General features: G+C 39.0%; 1 protein-coding gene across 1 annotated transcript; it reads left to right on the top strand.

Annotated features, from left to right (window-relative positions):
• The first annotated feature begins 14,776 nt into the window (after positions 1-14,776).
• LOC135648518 (uncharacterized) lies at positions 14,777-17,612 on the top strand. The gene is made up of 2 exons (XM_065166276.1): positions 14,777-15,176; positions 17,402-17,612. Exon 1 carries the CDS (start codon positions 14,863-14,865, stop codon positions 15,136-15,138), a length of 276 nt encoding a protein of 91 aa, XP_065022348.1. The 5' UTR covers positions 14,777-14,862; the 3' UTR covers positions 15,139-15,176; positions 17,402-17,612.
• The last annotated feature ends 4,747 nt before the right edge of the window (positions 17,613-22,359 follow it).

Here is a 22,359-nt window from a genome sequence, read left to right as displayed (position 1 = left end):
AGATTCGTCTTCTTCTATATTCCTATCATTTATATAAATCTATTAACGAAGGATCTAGGATAAATAATTAAAAAAATTTATTTTTATTAATTATAATCAGAATCTAATCATATCTATAATATATCTTATCTAATTAGATTAGATCATATAATCTAATCTCTATGTCGCATTCACGGGCGTGTTCTCATTTGATTGCTCGCGGCACGTTTCCTACTTCTCAGAAGGTTCTCATGGGAAGAAGTGCTTTTGAGCTCATCCTAAGAGACATGGAAATAGGAAGGTAGAGAGAAATTTTACTTATTTGCCGTTCTTTAAAGTTTGAAAATAACATATTTACCCTTTCAAAATTTTAGTCTTCCGGTAAACTCTTTTTTTTCTTTAATTTTCTCAAAAAATAAATCATCTATTATCTTTCTTTTTTTCTTATTTTTTTAATGAATCGATGAACTAATCTTGTTACTGTATTTTTATATTATGTTATAATATTTTTGATAATATCTGAAAAGCATTATAATATAGTAGGAAAATACTATGTTATAATATTTTTATACTGCACAATAGTATTTTCTTATCATTGTTGAAAATAAAAATATGGTGTTACAATGTTCTATAATGTTTTCAAACATAATATTTTTACAAAATTTATACAAAATACTATGTTACAATGTCTTTATATTGTATTACAGTGTTTTTTAGGTATTATTGAAAATATTATAAGCGTAAAAAAGATCATTGCATTAATGTCTATTTGAGTCTCAACAACTGGACGTGGTTTATAAGAGGAGATTGGGTTTTAATTTTGATAAGATCATTTAGTCCCATATTGATTGAGGAGTATGGCTCAGATCTTTCTTATTTTTAAAGATGTTTTTTAAAGCTCATATGCTTCGGAAAAAATAAAATCATGTGAATACATTATCCGAAGCAAATAATTCCTCGGAACATTCGGGCCGCACCAATGACTTTCAATTGACAACTAGAAAAATGAGATCTCATGTGACACACAACACCATCAAGTCCACAAACTTATTGAAAATATCATGTGACACACAACACCATCAAGTCCACAAACTTATTGAAAATATTATAAGTGTAAAAAAGATCATTGCATTAATGTCCATGAGTCTCAACATCATTTGAGTCTTCGAAAGGGGCGTTAATGTCCATTTGAGTCTCAACATCGTTGCATTAATGGTCAACTACGTTTGCATCTCCCATGTGTCTCACGGCCACCGATGTCGGCTGAACATGTCGGCATGTTTAAACTGAGTCGTGAAGAGTGGGAGAAGTTGACAGGACATTGTCATGGGAAGAACAAGAGGCAGAGAGAGAAGACATGCAGAAAAACAAGAGAAGATGATCACTGAGCACAGAGAAAACACATTAAAAATCTACAGCTGGAAAGGGACAAGAGTTTGATTCACAACACTCAAAAAGTCAAAGTTTATTTTTCTAAAGATAAATAACAAAGACAAAATTTAAGCATTAAAATTTTTGCTAACTAAATCATTTATCAAGATTGAAGGTTTAAATTTTTTTAAATATATTTTTATGCCTGAAATATTGATCTGATAGTTGATGATATATCAAACTCACTTACCAAAATCTCTATATTATATATTATCTTTTAAAAAAATAATAGAAAAAGAAAGCTGGTGGCACCTGTTGTTAACCAGCAACCAGAAATAAGGTTTAACCTATGTATAATTTTTTGCTGGCCACATTGACATCTTGCCATCCACAATAGTTTCTTTTGTTCTAAATAGAAGATGATACTTTAATGCAGATATATCAAATGTCATCAAAATACAAATGCATCAAGCAACAAACATCAGAGACCTATTCACAGTCAAATGGTTGGCCTTTCAATCCAGTAGTTAATTAATGTCTATAAATAGAAATGAAACAAGAGAATTATCACAGGAACAGGTATACACTGTTGGACTTTGAATCCTGTAGTTAATGCCTATAAATATAAATGAAACAAGACTTAAGACTCTGAACAGAATTATCACAGGAACAGGTAAACACTATTGACCTTCTAATTCATGCTCATGCTGAAACTTGCATTCGACAGCTTTTGTTGTTGCTGCTTCTCACCAAATCCTTTTCTCTTACCGTGCTTCCTACAAGATCTGTTCATTGATTGTTAAATAAAGTGGAATTTGAAGATGCTGATTAACTTAATTAATAAAAACTTTGACAAATCATCATAGGGTCCTGAGCTCAAATCCCGTCATCACCACTTACCATTTGGAAAAAAAATAAAATAAAATTTAAGAGCAATAGCAATCATACACTTCCTTAGAAAAAGACAATCTTCTAATTTCAACACTGCACTTTGATGGTTAACTATCACATTACAATTGTAATTCAGTAAATATAGTTTAAATCCTGGCCTCCGCCACTCATTTGAGAAATGTAGTGAAATGTAAACCATTTTAATGCATTCAAAAACATGAGCAAACACTGTTACCAGAGTTATGTATCAACAAACCAAATAGTAAAGCTTTCATCAAAAACTATTTGGTGGCCCAGGCTGATTCTGGATCTATTTGAACTGATATGCTGATTACAATCCATTAATACTGTTGTTAATAACTCAGCTACTAGAACTCAGTTTTAAAGATCACAAACAAAAGTTCAACATTGGAACAACAATGCCAACCTAATAATAAAGAGGCCAAAGCCCAAAAATGGATATCAAGTCATCTTCCTGTCATGAGTGGCACAAGTTTAAAAAGACATTACAAGGAAAAGCACAATGGTTTTCGGTGTTAACAAATTTCTCATATATTGGCCTTAGTTAATGTTCAAACTCTTTTCCTCTGTATAGAAACTCAACTTAGAACTAATACACCAAATACAAAAAGGACAGAGAGAAAATCTTTGGACTCTGATGACTTAAGCTTCGGAAACTTTAAATTTATACTGTCAGGTTGTATCCATAATTCCATGTCTGTGTTCTATTACCAGTGACATCTCAACTTTAAATTTATACCGTCAGGTTGCATCCATAATTCCATGTCTGTGTTCTATTGCCAGTGACATCTCGTGATTCCTGCAAAAGACAGATTGGTTAGATCATGGGTTATATTCCATTGGGATCTTGACTAGCTAAAAAGAATATAACATAAAAGGCCTATTAGAAGATTTAGTATATTTCCATACACAGCAATCTTGTCAGCCAAATAATTCTTTACAATGTAGTAGTTTATAATTCTTTACACCATAGATGTACTTCATTCTGTTGGCCTAAGCTTCAGATTGAAATTGTTGCTTCCTAGAGGCTCTTTCCAAGTCCACAAGAATTAAAATTACTATCCTTGGTTGCTAACTAGACTCCTTTGATTTATACAGATGGTAAAACACACTAAGATTTGTAGTCAGTTGGCATTCTATGGTGTTTTTGCAATACTTAAAAACATCAAATTCAAGTTAACATCCAACTACAGATTATGCTCAAACCTCCAACACGCATCTTGAATCCAGTGTTTTATTAAATAATTCACCCATATTTAGCATAAAAGAATTTGGAAGCAGATGAGAATGATACCAGTGAATTATGCAGTTGAAAAGCATAACAAATATGGTTTATATTTATAATTCCATTGGCAAAGGGATAAATTCGCGATGTCAAGACAAGAATTATCCATGATTCCAGTAATGTTGCGAGAACAATTCATTAGTTTAAATGACCCAGCAAGGAAGAAGCATTTGCCAACTAGCTGTCTTCCTGCCATGTTCTATTGAGGCTCTCAACTCTACAAGAAAATTTTGTCTTCTTTAAGATGCAAGAAAAAATAACCTAGATAAGAAACTCCAAATTTTTAACTGAATCAATCCAGTGAACTATTCAGATGTCGAACATTGGTCAGATACCTGTAGGTTTCTTTTAAGTCATAGCTTGTGTCAAAGTACAACACTTTTTCTAAAGTAATTTCAGAAGATCAACCATCATTGTTTCAGTTATTCTAGAGGGTTGATACATTTGTGTTGTATACTTTTTTTTAACAAAAACTAAATCATTAAGGTTTGAATAGTGTAGAAAGCTTTTCAAACAGTACTTCACTGAGGTATAAAAATACTCAAAACAAAGAAAAGCCAGACAAACAAGTCGATTTAGCTTAAAATAATGAGCTCAAGCAAAGCCATAATGAAAATATTAAGCACTCTAGGTCATGGTGCGGGTGCAAGCATATGGACATCACTTTGCATGGTTTATGGTACATAGGAAATATGGTCTGTTGATTCGCTAGTTTGGGCCATGGTACATACTACAACATGAGTAGTTTGCCATGTTCAGATAAGATATTTTGATTCAGTTGAGTCAATAAATATTACAGTAGTACGATGGAATCAAAATTTTGTTTGGTTATGTTCTAACATAATCAAATTACAACTACAGTGTATGTATTAAGTTGCCATAGAATCTGGTCCATGCCCTACTAGATCTTCGTACCCAATTACAGACCAAGAACAGTATCTAATTATCTTTCATGAGTATCCCAGTATATGTGTCAATTTTTTTCATATAAAGCCAAAAGTGCTTCACTTGATATTACCAAAACCATCGTAGATTTGTTGAGCTACTAGTCACCATAGTTCTGTTGAAAGATACCAATCCTTACATGCGAGTAAGAATAAAAGCCGCATAAAAGCGCATTTAAGGATAAAAGCAATGATTTTTGTATATCCATACTCTATTATTTTTCTTTTTCTTGTGGGAAACAGCCAATGATGACTAATGGCAGCATAAGATCCTCCTGCTTAACAAGAAATTGGCATTGCAAACATATCAGCCAGTCAGTCTTCCCTACTCTGAAGAGGCCAAATCGACAAGTTGTATGGGATCTTTTTTATTTTTCGCCATAATTATTGTTGAATTCGTGAAAACAAACATTTAGAATTTTAAAAAAATTCTTAGGAGTAGCGAATTCTGGGGAAACAAATCAGATGATCGGAACCCTAACCTGCTGTTCCAGCTCAAGCAACGGCGACAGGGGAGGGCTGGGCGGGGGTCTTTTTCCTGCTGTTGGGGTCGGGGGTGGGGTCAGCGGCGAAGTCCTCGGGGTTGTAGACGACAGTAATGAACAGGGAGCAGCTAGGGCAGCGGGCGATCTCCTCTCCGAGGCGGAGTTCCTCCTTGGTGATCTGGAAGAGGTCGCCGCAGGGGCATGGGTAGGTGAAGGCCTGCAGCTCCTCGCTCCACTCCATGTCCTCGATCTCCACCTCGTCGTACGACATGATCTCGATCCAATCTCCAAACGTTCGCCTTCGGAGAAGACCTAGAGAACGAAGCTTTGGTTCGAGCGGCAGAATACGGGGCTCCTTATATAGTAGCCCCCCTCGTAATTAAACCTTTTCAGTATTCTGATTTTTTAGATTTAAAATTTTTATATTATATTTTTAATATAAAAATAAGATATTTAATCTTATTTATCGTCATCAGATTTTCTAACAAAATATATAAATACGAAATAGCACGTACAGAATTATTAATTTTATCAATGATATAATGATCATTTCAAGTGTTATCAATGAAATTCACTCTCATCCCCCGCCAACAACAATTCCATCTAATCTCACTACACTCGCATTAGTACCTCACTTCCAATAGTTTTCTCTCCTCTACGTTGCCCCACCCTCTACACGATCATGTCTAAGGCCTTTACGATCCGTGAAAATTACGCTTGTGCCATCATGAGGAAGCCATCGACGATGCATAATATAGTGTGTGAACCCACAACACTCATCGTGCCCCCACGCCATATCAAATAAGTGGACCTATGCGTCAATTGTCATGTTGTAGGCTAGCATGGACACAATGCACTTTCTCTTGTCGTGCTTGCTAGCCACAAACACTATTTGGCACTCCTTTAACCTGACACACACAAAAGAGGAGCGCCACATATTGGATATGGGGACTCCATGGTGCCTAACTTAGGACACCTTGTGGATGGGACTAAACGAGGGTGACAACAGGTCAAGTGAGGCCAACGGACTTCCATTACCTCGTCTAATGGAAGTCTATCTCTCCCTAACAACAACCCTCTCTTCCCCCTTAATTTCCCATCTTTGTTCTTCAAGTCGACCACTGGTGCCTAGATCTCACTACCACCAATCCTTGGTTGCTCTCGTAGCCTCTCTCTCTACTATCGTCTAACCGCTATCAAGAGGGAATTAGTGGTGGTTGGTGGATTGGGCTACCACTCTTGGGCCTTTGTTGATGACATCCACGTCTATGATGTGGCGTCCTGAGTTTGGCACCATGGGGCTACCATGCCCAACCCACGACGCTCCTCCTTTGCATGCACTAGGTCGGAGGCGTGCCGGATGGTGTTCATAATACGGGTGTAACAAGAGAAAGAATACATTGCGGTCCATGCTAACCTACGACGTGGTGGCCATTATGTGGGTCCACCTACCTAACATGGCATGGGACCACAATAAGTGACGTGGCTTCACGTGAGATGCATTTTGTGTTCTCGGTGGCTTCCCTATAGAAATGCAAGCATAATTCTCATTGACTACGGAGCACTTTGACGTGTTCGCCTGAAGGTGGGGTGACATGGCGGAGGTAGGGTACTAGTGCACGTGTGTGATCGACGAGGATGAGAGGATGTGTATGTGTTGGTAAGGAGAGTAGATGGAGGTGCTATTGGAGGAGGGTGACGAGGTATGATGGTCGATTTCTCACGTATTTAACTAGTTTTGCCTAAGTCGTGCAGCACTCTTGCGTGTCCGTCCGCAAAGGTCAGTCTCCCTGAAACCTCACATTGTCTCTTAGGACCTATAAAAGAGAAAACGAGTTAGAGAAAGCGTCTCACTTATGATCTATCAGCAAACATTTCATAAAACCCTTCATAGGCAATGCAAATTACAAACAGACTTTGCAAGCTCTGAACGGTTGCACAACAAAGGGTCAAAATGGTCTACTATAGACTGAGTATCTCTCATAAATATCTACATAACATAACATTTATTTAGAAGCCTAAAACGACTACCAAACCTAACTAAAATGGGGCTGTTAAGCCTTTGACCGTCCCTCTACATGCTGTGCAAAGCATGAAAAATCAAAAGATATGGACATACATAAGCATTACATTAAACATCATGTTTAGAATTTTCTCTATGACATTCTCCCCCACTTATTCCTTCGACGTCTTCGACGAAGCATTTGTCGACATTACAACTCCTCGCCTTTGCTGAGTCTTTGATATTCTGCTCTAGCCGCAATACGTCTCTTGGCTCTCAGCTACTCTCCGCTGCTATTATTGAGTAGTCGAACTTTTGATCCATCATGCTGCTTCAACTCACCAATAACTCTGACTCTAGTATGGGATTAACTGAGTTGTGTTGATCCCTGTTGGTTCCTGCAGATCCTTCGGAAAAGGCCATCCATACTATATACCAATATCTCAAATGCCTCATGCTGCTTGAACTAGGTGGATGCTTGTTGGAGCTTTAATGAGCATCATCTCGTAAACTTTTGAAGTTTTGGGTCCTTCCTCCACAAAATTTGCCCATCGACTCTTCTTTCACTTAGTTGTCACGTCCAAGTAGATTCGCATCACTTCCACTTTCGATTAATATTCTGTTGAGAAATGAAGTGGATAATCTACTCTCAGTAGCACTAATCACCATTTGGTGAGGATTTGACAACTATTGTCTTCCATTATCTTCGAATGATCTTTGAACCTGTGCAGAGCTTCTCTATTAGATAGATAAGAAAATTGAGGTATTCGATTTCACCCATTCTCTTATGAGTTGAGAAGGCAAATGTTACTTGACTTCGCCCACATCCTCGAGGGTTGTACTCTATGCATCAAGCTGGTTATTGACCTTCGCCTGCTTTTTACTCACACTTCTGAAGCACTCGAAGTATTTGCACTTCTTACGTTAAGTTAGCTACTGTGATTCACCTTCTCAATGTCATCAAACTTCTGGAATGCAGGAAGTTTTCACCCCAATAGAGTAAGTTTCTAATAGTTTTGGTCGCCTCTAGGATTGTACCGTCTTCTCCATTAACCTTGTCGCCTACTCCATTGAGTAGCAAAGGTACAATACCATGTACTGCCTACTTCGTTCCTTGGTCATGCATTCTTGCATGACCCGAAGTCCTTCACTCTCAGCTATCTTGATGAGAACCTTGTTGACACTAGTTTTACGAAGTTCCTTGGCCTCTGCCCTTCAGCCTTGTCTCGGTACTTGGAGTTTGCCTTTGCATGCTTCACCTCCTCGACCTCTTTCATGACCAAGCACCCTCAATGAGAGCAACGGATTGATGACTTCACGTAAGTCCCACCTTTACGGTACCATGGCGCTACCATGCCCATGGCCCTACTATCCATCGTCTCGCATCTATATCCCCTTTTCTTCACGATCAGTAGATATGTCTCTATGGCACTCCTCCGAGTCCACTTTCATTCCAACTAATACTTGGTTTTTGGTAGCTAAGTCTCTTTAGACTCATCGTCGCTTCATCGCCCCTTTCGACCCCCTACTTCAACACATCTATGTTCTCCAAGTAGCTCCCTTTGGTCGATGGAAAGATAGACTACAACTCTTATGCATGGCCTTTGTCATTATGTTGTAGAGTTTGCACTGATTCTGTTCTCCTTAGCTTCTTTGGTAGCAATGTTCGCTTACTCGACCTTGTCCTTTGACTTGTTGGGCTCCCTTAAGCGAATATAGGCTCTGGAGTAGTCCAACTCTCCAATTGCTTTGATCATACCTTTGCATGATCAAGTCCCTCCCATGGAACTCATTGGTACTTGCATTTGAACTTTTCCCTTGGTGGTACACAACGCCTATATGCTAATGACCAAGGCTTTCATCCGATGCAAAATTCGATGCATGCACGGAAGACCTGCCTCTGCGGTACCATGTCCTTCACTCGTTAAATTCATAGCTCTTCTTGCCGTCGTATTGTTCACCGAAGTAGAGCTCCTAATAGCTCATGATCATACCTCCATATGATACAGTCCCTCATGGGACTATATTCGTATATATCGCATTGCCACGAACTATTCCACCACAATCTGCTGTACCATGTTGTAATCTACATTCGTCCACCCGCTCTCGGGTCACACTCAGACAAAACACAGCTCTAGGACAGTCTATCACTTAGTAGCTCCCGAAGTCCACCGACTTCGCTAAATTTGGTGTATTATTGTCTAGATCTTGGGCCTCTGCCCCTACCAGCACAATCTCCGCCATGCACCGCTTCCTTCATGGCAACTTGAATGGTAGCACTATGGTATATTCTTCAAGAGTACCTGCCTTTGGATCCTCTTGCCCCATGTCAAGGCCTTATGAACCTAACTTAGCCTTCGCAATTTGAGTGTCCTTAGTTTCTCCATCAAATGTTTTTCCGAGATAAGGTGCATGTGCCCAGAAGCTCTCTTTATCTTTGGCATCATGCAAGATGAGTCCGCTCCATTAGAATGAAAGACCTATGGAACGACATGATCCCGCTCTTACCTCTATAAGAGTTCATGTCCTTGACCTCTGTCTAAGGAAAGCTCTGTGCCTCTACTCCATGTTCTATTTGTTGGGAAATCTTGGGGGCGACATCACATGCGCAGCGGAAGAACAAGAAAACAAAATTCCCGATTCCCAAAAAGATGTTCGTCGTCGTGCGAAGATTGGTGCGCAAAATCCGCGAAACTTAAAACTGTGTATAAAGTAGATTGTGTTACCTAGGGAGATCGTATATCCCTGTTTCCTTGCAGATCCTTAGGAGAGGGTGAAGGAGGTCAAGCGTCCTCCTCTCTAGCGGTGATCCACACAGCAGGGTTGCGACGACGCTCCTCAAAACTCCAGTCCTGCTCTGAGGTGGAGAGGGAGAGGAGAATAGGAAAGGCAAGCAAAGGCTCTAGCCTATGAGGCTCTGAATCCCTCCTATTTATAGAGGTCCCCTGTCAAACCCTAATGGGTCCTCCCCTAGTGGGTATTGGATCTGCATCCAATAAGACAAGGGCTCCGTCGAATATCTCATATCCGAACCTCTACTCATCGCAATGCCTACCATATGTGTGTGACCCTCTAGGCCCAATATCGAGCTGGCCGTGAGTCATACCTGTCAGAACTCCTTCTAACTCAGTGAATTATTATCTCTGTAATAATTCACTCGACTCATCGACTACGGACGTACTATGCCACTACGCCGTAGTCCCCAGATGATACAGGGGAATCCAATCCATTGGACCTATCTGTTCTCAGTTACCGTGTACCTATAGTCCCTCATCCATCTAATATCCCAGAGACTGTATATCGAGTATGGTGCTGTCAGACCCATACGGTTTCTACTCGAGTCTCGCTCTAATCGGATTCTCCCGGAGAACTCTTTCTCTCTCAACCCGAATGACCCTGGCCAGGGATTTGTCTGAGCAAGAACACATGAGATATTCCTCTCATGACGCCGTAAGGTCGACTACCACTCCCAATGACCAATTGTACTAGATCTGGGACAGCCAAACCTATAAGTCTGGTATCAAAGAGTGGATCACTCATATAGGACATCCTTGGTGTCTTAAGTCTAAGGACCAGATATACCACTAGGACTACGGAATCGCTGTCTGACAATAAGGCATCATCAACCATCCAGCATTCCGTAAGCGGATCAATCAGTGAACTCATTCTCTAATGAGCACCTGCACTGTATCCCTAGTGTCCCTACACGAGCAGCTATAAGACCAGCTGCATCCATCATATGGATGGGTATACAGCACACCAGTCTGTTCGGTTATCACGATGTCTTTCTCGAGTAACCTATGACCGGGATTATTTAAGATATGTGTTTAAAGGTAAATCGATCTCATTATCGTGATCACATCACGATCTGATTCCCATTGCACAAATCCAAGGACATCACAATATATGTATGCATTTATGCAATAGTTATAAAGTGATATACGCCAAAATATAATAAGCAAAAAGATTCTGTATCAAGTCACACGTGCCATCACTCACGTGATTGGCTTGCTGGGCACCTATGACTAGTACTATCTTTTATGTTGGCTCCCTTCATGTGGCTTAGGTACTTCGCCAAGTTATACCCAAGTTGCTCCGCTCCTCATTTTGTATTGAGTTGATAGTGCCCCTCGCGCTCACCATTCCATGGGTCAGTCCTCCATTAAGTTCGTTCTCTATATCGACTCCAAGTATACATTCATTTGTGTTGCTTTGGGTCACTCCCCCACTTGATCTCGCAATGCATCCACCAATACATTCTCTCAAGCGAGATTATGCGATGACTCCTTGTCGCTCGCTCAGTCCATTGAGCTTCGTGGAGTTATTGTTTTTAAGGTACTCCTTGTTGGGAAATCATGGGAGCGACATCACATGCGCAGCGGAAGAACAAGAAAACAAAATCCCCGATTCCCAAAAAGATGTTCGTTGTCGTGCGAAGATTGGTGCGCAAAAATCCGTGAAACATAAAACTGCGTATAGAGTAGATTGTGTTACCTAGGGAGATCGTATATCCCTGTTTCCTTGCAGATCCTTAGGAGAGGGTGAAGGAGGTCAAACGTCCTCCTTTCTAGCGGTGATCCACAGAGCAGGGTTGCGACGACGCTCTTCAAAACTCCAGGCCTGATCTGAGGTGGAGAGGAAGAGGAGAATAGGAAAGGCAAGCAAAGGCTCTAGCCTATGAGGCTCTGAATCCCTCCTATTTATAGAGGTCCCCTGTCAAACCCTAATGGGTCCTCCCCTAGTGGGTATTGGATCTGCATCCAATAAGACAAGGGCTCCGTCGGATATCTCATATCCGAACCTCTACTCATCGCAATCCCTACCATATGTGTGTGACCCTCTAGGCCCAATATCGAGTTGGTCGTGAGTCATACCTGTCAGAACTCCTTCTAACTCAGTGAATTATTATCTCTGTAATAATTCACTTGACTCATCGACTATGAAAGTACTAGGCCACTACGCCGTAGTCCCCAGACGATACAGGGGAATCCAATCCATTGGACCTGTCTGTCCTCAGTTACCGTGTACCTATAATCCCTCATCCATCTAATATCCCAGAGACCGTATATCGAGCATGGTGCTGTCAGACCCATACGGTTTCTACTCGAGTCTCGCTCTAATCGGATTCTCCCGGAGAACTCTTTCTCTCTCAACCCGAATGACCCTGGCCAGGGATTTGTCTGAGCAAGAACACATGGGATATTCCTCTCATGACGCCGAGAGTGGATGATCCTCTATCGACACTCAATAGCCCTCGTAAGGTTGACTACCACTCCCAATGACCAGCTGTACTAGATCTGGGACAGCCAAACCTATAAGTCTGGTATCAAAGAGTGGAGCACTCATACAGGACATCCTTGGTGTCTCAAGTCTAAGGACTAGATACACCACTAGGACTACGGAATCGCTGTCTGACAATAAGGCATCATCAACCATCCAGCATTCCATAAGCGGATCAATCAGTGAACTCATTCTCCAATGAGCACCTGTACTATATCCCTAGTGTCCCTACACGAGCAGCTATGAGACCAGCTGCATCCATCATATGGACGGGTATACAGCACACCAGTCTATCCGGTTATCACGATGTCCCTCTCGAGTAACCTATGACCGGGATTATTTAGGATATGTGTTTAAAGGTGAATCGATCTCATTATCTCATTATCGTGATCTCATCACGATCCGATTCCCATTGCACAAATCCAAGGACATCACAATATATGTATGCATTTATGCAATAGTTATAAAGTGATATACGCCAAAATATAATAAGCAAAAAGATTCTGTATCAAGTCACACGTGCCATCACTCACGTGATTGGCTTGCTGGGCACCTATGACTAGCACTCCTCAGCATGTGCGGTCTATTGCACATGATTCTCCCTCTAGAGAGCTGGGACTTATCCCTCTTGGATATCTATCCCATTGGAGCAGCATCTCTCTTCATTTCCTTCCCTCTAAAAGTTTCGGAGACTACCATTCTCTTGAACTACTCCGATTTGCTGAACAAACTGTGCATTGAACTCCCTCCTGCAAATAAACTTGCTATATTACGACTCCACATCGATACAGCCCCCGCTGCACCACTTAAGGCCTAGGAGCATGCTGAACTCGCTGCACACTTCAGCCTCCTATAGACATATCCTTCTTATGTCGAAGAGAAAGTTTTAATGCTCCATGGCGTCGAGTTTCGGTTGCCTTAGGATGACCATGAATATTCCATCATCCGTATACAAGCCCATGCATGAGTACCGAATTCTTCGAGTTAGCAATTCTCCTCACCTTTGTGAGCTTTGCACAACTCTTTCAGTTACTGAGCAACCCATTCCACATTGCATGGTTTCATCCATTACTAAGTGCCTCGCTTGCCTTGAGCACTATCAAGTATGGTTGTCAACATCGAGTCGTAGTTCGAACTTAGCCATCCCAACCTTTATGCACTACGCATTCTTCCAAGCTTGCTTGTTCTTATGGTGCATCTTGCGCAAAGGGTTGGCCATTCCTCTAAATGCTAATCTTAGATGTCCGCTCCTCAGAGCGACTCATTTTCCCTGCATCTCCATGCCCGTTTTCCCCCAAACGGTTGCGTGTGCTGATTGCCCTCAACGCAGCCCCACTAGGTCCCCTATTTTTATATGCCAAGTGTTTCTATGAGTGCTTGGCCCACTCTAATACCATCTCTCATGGACTTAGTTGGTTTTGTTTAAGTCGTGTGGCACCCTTGCGTGTTTGTCCGCAAAGGTTAGCCTCCCCGAAACCTCTCATGGTCCCTTATGACCTACAAAAGAGAAAACATGTTAGAGAAAGCGTCTCACTCATGATCCACAAGCAAACATTTCATAAAACACTTCATAGACAATGCAAATTACAAACAAATTTTACAAGCTCTGAATGGTTGCACAACAAAGGGCCAAAATGGTTCACTACAGATCGAGTATCTCTCACAAATGTCCACTTGATACAACCTTTATTTACAAGCCTAAAACGACCACCAAACCAAACTAAAATAAGGTTGTTAAGCCTTCGACCATTCCTCTATATGTTGTGTAAAGCATGAACAGACCAAACGATACGGACATACATAAGCATTGCATCAAACTTCAGAATTTTATCCGTGACAACTTGATGACATGAAGGTATCACTGATAATGCTTGAAATGATCATTATATACGTGTTGCCTCATGTTACATCTTTGGTTATTAAACCCCACGATATTAGGATAAATGAGTTGAATATCTCACTTCCATAACTATAGGACACCAATATAAATTTTTAATACTAAAAATCGAAATATCAAAAGGGTCTAATTACATGGGTAATATGTAATTAGTCCTATAATATAAGAGGAATGTTAATGAAGAGGCTTATTAAGAACGTATCTCCAATGCATAGTTGGGTTCCTGTGGGCTCAATTGGGCCAATCGGTTTAGGCCCAATGGACTAGGGATATGATGGACCGGTTCGATTGGGAACCAATTCATTCGTTGGTCAAATTGGTCAAACTATAACCTGTTTAAGCCTTGATAAGTTTTTTATCGAGATGGATTCTCATTTAATGGATCCAAATCAGATTTTTACAAGTTTTTGAGTTCGGATCCGAGATCCAGATCCGAATTGATGACCAAAAGAAAGTTGGACTTCTTGGGGACGTGTCGTGTGCATCAAATCAGAGGAACAATTGAGCGGGTCTGACGCGACCAAAAGATGCGTGAGAAGGGGTTTAAAGCTAAAAAAATAAATAATATGAAGGACTTAAATGGAAGAAATGAAACTGTACAAAAGGAAATCGCCCGTATATTCTCTCTACCAAAGGCGAAGGCGCAAGGAAGGGAAGCTAGGGTTAGGGTTTTCTAGGTCTCTCGGTGTTTCGGTGGATCTGCGGCTATGGCGTTGCGGGCGTTCTACAACGAGATCAAGGGGCTGAAGGTGAGGGAGCTTCCGGCGTACCTGAAGCCGAGGCTGACGTGGGAGAACATCAAGAAGACCACGGACCAGGCGGCCGATACCTACATCGAGAAGTACATCGAGACGAGCTCCTCCATGCCGCTCTACCACGTCTGCATCGGCGGAATGATTTTCTGCTACCTGCTCGCTCTACCCCACGAGCGTCGCCACCTCGAGCACCAGCAGCAGCTGGCCGCCGGCGGGGGCCACCACTGATCTTGCCTGATCCCCGCCACCGGCCTGGATCTTTGCAGGTAGAAGGAATCCTTGTGCTCTTTTTATGCCCAATGATATTTGAGATGATAACACGGCTGTTCGTCCGTGTCGAGTTCAGATCCGTGTCAAATGGGTAGTATTTAAAGATAATTTTTCAGTATTGCAGTTGAGTTCGATCAAAATCCTTCTTTTTTGTTATCTTGTACTAAAAAAGGTATTTAGATGTTTAGAAAAGCAGAATTGTTGGTAGTACCTAACTTCGCCATCATTATGCTGCTAATTGAGTAGGTTAACTATGATCTCAAATTGGGAATACTGAAGAGTTCACCCACCCAATGCTAAACCAACGGAAGAAAGTACATTCCATCTACCAGATGTTTGACAAAAGTTAAGAGGTATTTTTTGGAGAGGAGAGGCCTTTACTGAAATTTAGGAGACTAGTCGAGGGGACAAGTTAGCTTATATAATTCTCTATATTGATTAAGTTAATTCTTCACCGGGAGTTGAATTTGCAATTATGTCTCATATAGGTTATGATCAAGAGGAGCTAGAGAAAAGCAACACTACATATATGGTAGATCGGAATACTTCATTGGTCTCTGTCTCTGAATATAAAATTATTGATTGGTTCTGTTGGATATCTCATGAAATGCTTGATTTGTGGTTGTGGAGTACACTGGGCTTAGATAAGGTTGATGAACTTTGTAGCATCACTAAGTTGACTAAATTGCATATTAGAAGCTAGAAAGAGCATGTGTCTTTGACAGACGCATATGCACATAATTCACAAGTTATTTATTAAAAGTTTGAGTTATGTTATGCTAGGAAGCCTTAGAACTAGGAACAACATTGGATGCAAAATAAGTAGAAACCTTGAGCCTACGAAGATTAAACTACAAATGGATTTAGAAGCAGCTGACAAGTCAAACAATAACAGGGCATAGCAAACCCTTGGATAGATTTTATAAGTTTGGTGCTATTTGTTTCTCCTATGGCTAATGTCTTAGCATAATTTTCATTTTATTCATAATAAGTAACCCTATATTCATTTCTCTTTTATTTCATTGCCCCCATTGAATTTACTCCTGGTTTGCCAACATTTAGTCATATAATAAACTCATTCATACCCTTAAAACTTTTTTGTTCTTATTATTGTCACATTGACAAATGGAAGTTGCAAGTATCTTTTATGATGGAAACCTGAAATCCCTCAACTATAAAGGCCCTGCTACTTGTTTCTGCCGTCAAATAATTGTTGGCTTTGGGAGTGCTGGTTCTCTAGTGTAATAATATAAATCCTTGATGATATTTTCCTTTTCATATTGTCGTTTTATACTTTTAATAATGATAAAGTTTATCTCTACCATGATAAAACATCCATACCCTGTTTTCCATGATAAAATATCCATATGTGCAGTCAACTCACCTTGTTTCTAACGTATCTGATTAAAGTAATATCCATATAAAATTTCACCCTAAATGTCATGTGAATCTGGATCTGATGTATATCTGAATTTTGTCTGAATCCATATCTATTTTTGTTTTGGATGATTTTTGCCAGAATTATTAGTCTAATATTCACATTTGTTTTTGTTCAGCTTGTTATGAATGCTGGTATGATTTTTCCAACATCACTCAATATGTGTCAAATTTATTTCAGACCTGAATGCTATAGAACTTAAGCTCATAATATTGGTAAATACATGTGAGATGCATGTAGAGGAGACAGTGGTTGGATATTGCTCCAAGGCCACAGATCAATGGTATTGGGAGAAAAGCCCACTGTTGATAGCTAGAGCTGGTCAAGAGAAGAGGGAAAAAAAGACTGTAGAAATAAACATGCATAGGCTGGTTGATGTCATCAAGGGCACAGAACAAATATAAGGCTGTTGAATGAAGAGTTATAAGATTAACCCATTACAAGATCCTCCCACAGTCATTAGATTAGCCATTTGTCCCTTTTTATTTCTTTATTCTAGTAAATAATCAGAGGAGGAAATGATTCTTATACTGGACGAGTGTCCAATACCAATGATTAGTTTCTGTTGGAAGACTTTGCAGTGTTGTAAATTGTCAAAGCATATGCTCTTTAATAAATCTTCTGTGTTTTCTGTTCTCAGTCAGCAAGTGAAAAAATAATTCTTTATATAAATGTAGTTATTGCCCTTTTTTTTGTACACTAGAAGGTAATTAGGTGGCGTGATATTATAGATGATATCAATTGCAGTATTGATCCTTTCTTTTCTTTTTCTTATTTTGGCAGGTTTAAGAGCTTTTCTGAGGTCGACAAAATAAACTGTGTTCTGTCTCTTGGCATGGTTGCAAAAGCTATTCTTCTGCCATACTTTGTTTGCAGAAGCTGCAGAAATAAAACTGTGGATTGTGGTTTTCTTTCTAGACTTGCATTCCCATGAATTGATGTGTTTGTGTGATTGTTCAATTCCGTGGAAATTGCAAATTGTTCTGCTTGTTCACATTCTGGATTTCTTTTTCTGTTTGTTAATTTGGTAAATTGCTGTGTGCTTTTTTTTTCTCTTTTAATGGCTTAGCTATCAAATGCTCTCATTGGGTGTTCAGGTCTTTGTATGCAGGTTTCTCAAGAGAGCTATAAGAAAGACTAAGCTAAGTGATATCTTTTAACATGGTTTGGAGGTTGTTGCAGCCCTGTATTTGGTCTATGTAGGAGTTCATAAACCTCATTTATTCCGAAGTAAAAGCTCCAAGCACACCACTCTCAGTCGGCACCTGAATGATTGTATGATTTATAGTCTGATGCTGTGCTAGAAGAACTGCCATACCGGCTGAAATGGTACCAAATGGGTGAGATGATCAGTCTCTGGGGCGTGGATTGATACGTGGATCATCTTTGTTCTCAGTGTAGATCGATACAGGGACCATTCTCGCCTTGGACGGTCTGATCTGACTTTGAAAAAAAATTAAATGATGATGAGGTTCATTTAATTTAATATTAAAAAAACTGTAACAATTAGGGTTTGCAAATGTAAGCCATTGATGTTTTGCCCTCTCCTTGCGGTATTGTTGTTGTTGTTGTCATCTACTGTCATTTGATGTCGTGAGGCTTTTATTGTCATGTTACCATTCGACTACATGTGATTTTGCACCACTCTTTGTTTTGTTGTTGCCATCTTCTTGTCACATTGTCGTTCGTTGCTACTATTTGACAGTTTTTATCTCCTGGGTCTCTTGTTCTCAGCTGCTTCTTATTTCTTCCTCTTCCTACCTTGCTTCATCTTTTTGCTCTTTCTTTCTTTTCTATCATTTTCTATCCTTCTTCCCTCTTTTTTCTCCGCCTGCCTTTCCTTTTTTTTTTTTTTTCTTCCTCTTCTGAATGTCATTACTGATCAGCATATACTAGTCTGATCAGATATCAAAATCCAAAACGATAATCCGTATGGCAGATTGTAGCAGGCATTAGAAATTTGCTTTGTTTTGTGCAAACCGATATTATAATTGCCTTAAATGATAATGGATGTTTTTGCAGTAGGTAACAATCAAACATGTATTTTGGCATGAACAGGAAGTGATAGGTGTCAAGCTTTGCTTATGCATCTTTCTTGTTGTGTTTGACACCATCAAGAAATTACAAGTCAAAAAATAGGTTGGAGAATTATTATTGTCAAAATTAAAATATAAAGTCACAAATTAAAAGTCAGAAATTTGAAAAGCCTGTCAACTTAAACCTTTTTCAAAACAAAGATAACATTATATAATATATATATATATATACATATATATATATATATTTATACATATATATACACACATATATATATATATACATATATATATACACACATATATATATATATGTATATATATATGTATACACACACACACACACACACACACACATATATATATATATATATATATATATATATATATATATATATATATATATATATATATATATATATATATATGAATTTTGTGCAGATGATAAACAACAATATAAAATATTTCCATATTGCTTATGGTAATAATTGCCATAGATGGATAAGAATACCATGAACAAGAATGAAGTATGATGATTACATTGAGTTATGCAAAAGATGCCTACTGCTACTTAAGGGAGAAATTAGACAGACACATAAAAATATTTAAGACTAGTTGTGCTCTAATTTTTTTTGTGCTATGTAGTACTGCATATGAAAGATACATACAGAATATTCACCACTGCACATTCTCATAAAACAATAGTGCTGAAAATGCCTGCAAGTATTACAGCAAATAGAGTCATTATAGGCAGTCAAATCAGCTGCATATTATCTAATTGACCATAGTTCACAAAAGTTAATGTTTGAAAGTAAAAGATAAGGGTATACATTCTCCTTGAAAGGGAAGAAACACAAACACAGATAGCTTCATGTGGCTCAGTTACTCTAATCATCCCCTACCCATTCAAAGAATGTCTTTGAAGGACTACTTCCACAACCCATGGAACCTTTGTCCCCCTACAAGTGAAGTGACAAGGTAGTCACTAGGCTCAATCATTTTGCAAGTGAAGCTAAAGTAAACCTTAAGTTTTGGTCTCTTACCAACCTTCTTCCATATTGCTAGCATAACAACATAATTACACTTCTCCTTCTAAGTCAAGAGATCTCCTCCATTGTTGCTTCAGTCATTTTTTTCACTCAAAAAGGACTCATCAAAATGATGCCCCAGTGGTCCATAAACTAATATATATGGTACATTTATGGTCATCATGCCATCACCCAAACCAAGCTCTGTTTTTGTTGCCTATTATACTCATCTTCACTGAGCCTTGTTTTTGTGGAGCCAAATACATGTCTGGTTTTTTTTAATGGAGTATCACATTCCAAGCAATGTGACAAAGAGACATGGAGAACAGCCAATGGAATCTCACCTAAAACTTCCAATGACAATGGCAGGTGGAGAGATCCCATCCTGTGGAAGAAACACCAAGATAAAGAACAAAATAGAAGAAGCCTCTTCACTCTATGGGGATGGAGTGTGGACAACAGTTTGTTCCAAAAGGCATCAGAGTGGTTTGGAGTGTTCTATGAATCTGTGTTGCTATGTGACCTTTGCCAAGATCATGCTTTGTCCTCTCTATCTTTTCTTGTTTGCTCTTTTGTAAGTAGGTGTTTTGTTTTATGCTACATGCACACTTGGGTGCATGCTAAGCAACACAGAGAGAATCATATCTTGGAAAATTAATGAGTTGTTGCCTTTCTTTTGCCAAAAACTAATAGGAGGGGCCAACCACTTGTATAGAGTCTCTAACATCTCACTCATGTGTCAAGCTATGTACATGAAGCCAAGTGCAAGATGATGATGCAAGTTACAATGACTACTTTTACTCAAAGACCCTTGAGAGAAATATTTAATTTGGCCTCTAGTTATTCCAAAATCTGAAATGAATTTATACTATCTCATCTATTGATTTAAGCTTTCAGATTAATAGACAAGAATAAAAAAATTAACATGGTATGATAGCAAGAGATAATAAGGTCGAGTCCCGAAAAACATAGTCTAATCATCTTTTTTCACTTCAGCATGTTAGGATCATTCACTGACTAAAACTTTGTTTTATTTTAGAAAATTTTTTATGTCTCATAGAGCTTAGATTGAATATGATTAAGAGTAATGCAAATGTAGTTTGTTTTACTATAATAGCCTAAATTCTCTAAAATAATCTTCATGTAGAGCAATTGGTGTGAATATAGAAGAATTCCACAAGCATTGACTAGAAATTTGTGTTCAACCTCAGTGCAATGAATTCATCACAGAAACCATGTTGGCATTGTCTGATACACCAAGACCTTGAACTGAGCATGCAACAGTTGCTCTGGACCTATGCTGATGCATTAACATGAACTGTAGGCCCTTACAAATTTATGAACTGTTGACATCTAAGTTCTGCACAGTTGCATAGTGAGGTAGGAAAGATTACATATCAAGAACTTAATGTCATCTCTAGTTGTTATTGATCTGTCATGATTTTCGATACCATCATTTGATAACAAGATCTATCGGTAAGATATAATTTGAGTCAAATATTTTTGATAAAAACTTGATCATTTCTTGATGCCTCTGCTGATCTTATTTTCATGGCCTTCCAAAGATCAACTCACTCACATCACTCTACAATTTGTTTGCAATTACAGCAATGGTATCAGAATCAGATAGTCAGAACATCATGGTAAAGGTTGACCTCAAAGTATAAGAATCCAACATCAGAATCAGCAACAGCATCATGATCTCAGGACACTGTATCCCATGCTGTTAGTCAATGCACAGCTGAAATGATTGGTAAACTGTTCACTTAACTTCAGCTCCATAAGATTATAGCAAGTGTTTTAGCTGGACTGCAGCCAGCAGCAGCAAATAGTGGTCAGAAGCCATGGCTGAGTTCATGTCAATGTTTCCTTTGATCAATACATGACACACAGCTTGTATTTGTTACTACAAAGATAGATATGGCTTGTGAAGGGTGGTCTGTTCTTGGTGACAAAGCAGGTGTGTGCACCAAGCATGTGATGATGACTCTGCTTGCTTGGCATTTTGCAGGCATTGCACAGTTGCTGTGGGTGGATGGATCACATATGACTCAGCCATATGAACAGGGATGAGGAAAAGAAAAAGATTGCATCAGAAAGCTCTGTGAAGTAGATTGTTGCTGTATCAGTGGATCACCTACTGTGCTGTAAGAACAGAAATCAGCAAAAGAGAACATATTATAAGTACTCAGGCCTATGATTGCTGCTATCTCTGCAGACAGCTGAGCATTTGGGTCATTCAAAGAGCAAAGAAAAAGAAAAGATTCACATCTTTTCTTTCCCTCTCTTACAGGAAGTAGATCACAACCAGCAGAGTAAGATGTAAAGAGAGTTAGCAACAGTGAAAGCTGTAGGAAAAGGGAAACATCAGAACCTTTGTGGATTATTGTTTCATAGATGCAAATTGCAACACCACTTGGCCTTCAGATTACACGAGAGAAAAATAATGGGTAAATCATTGGCACAATATAACAATTCTTGATCCTAGGAATTGTATATGTTTTTTTGGGCTTCTGTTATGATTTGTACATGTTTAATTCCTTCATGTGATTTGCTTTTCTTTTCTTTTCTAATTTTCTAGATAGAATTTATAACAATAAAAAATCTTACAAAAATGATATTCATATATTCACTTAGCCATACATCTATCAAAAATCAATAAATTCAACAAAAAAAT

This window comes from Musa acuminata, chromosome BXJ3-9 (genome assembly GCF_036884655.1).
Source record: "Musa acuminata AAA Group cultivar baxijiao chromosome BXJ3-9, Cavendish_Baxijiao_AAA, whole genome shotgun sequence".
NCBI lineage: Eukaryota > Viridiplantae > Streptophyta > Magnoliopsida > Zingiberales > Musaceae > Musa > Musa acuminata.
The sequence above is the reverse complement of the archived record's forward strand: the minus strand, read 5'-3'. Positions and strand labels throughout refer to the sequence as shown.

Bases quoted from the DNA above. Each gene is read 5' to 3' on its own strand.
- LOC135648518 (XM_065166276.1), top strand. From the start codon at position 14,863: ATGGCGTTGCGGGCGTTCTACAACGAGATCAAGGGGCTGAAGGTGAGG.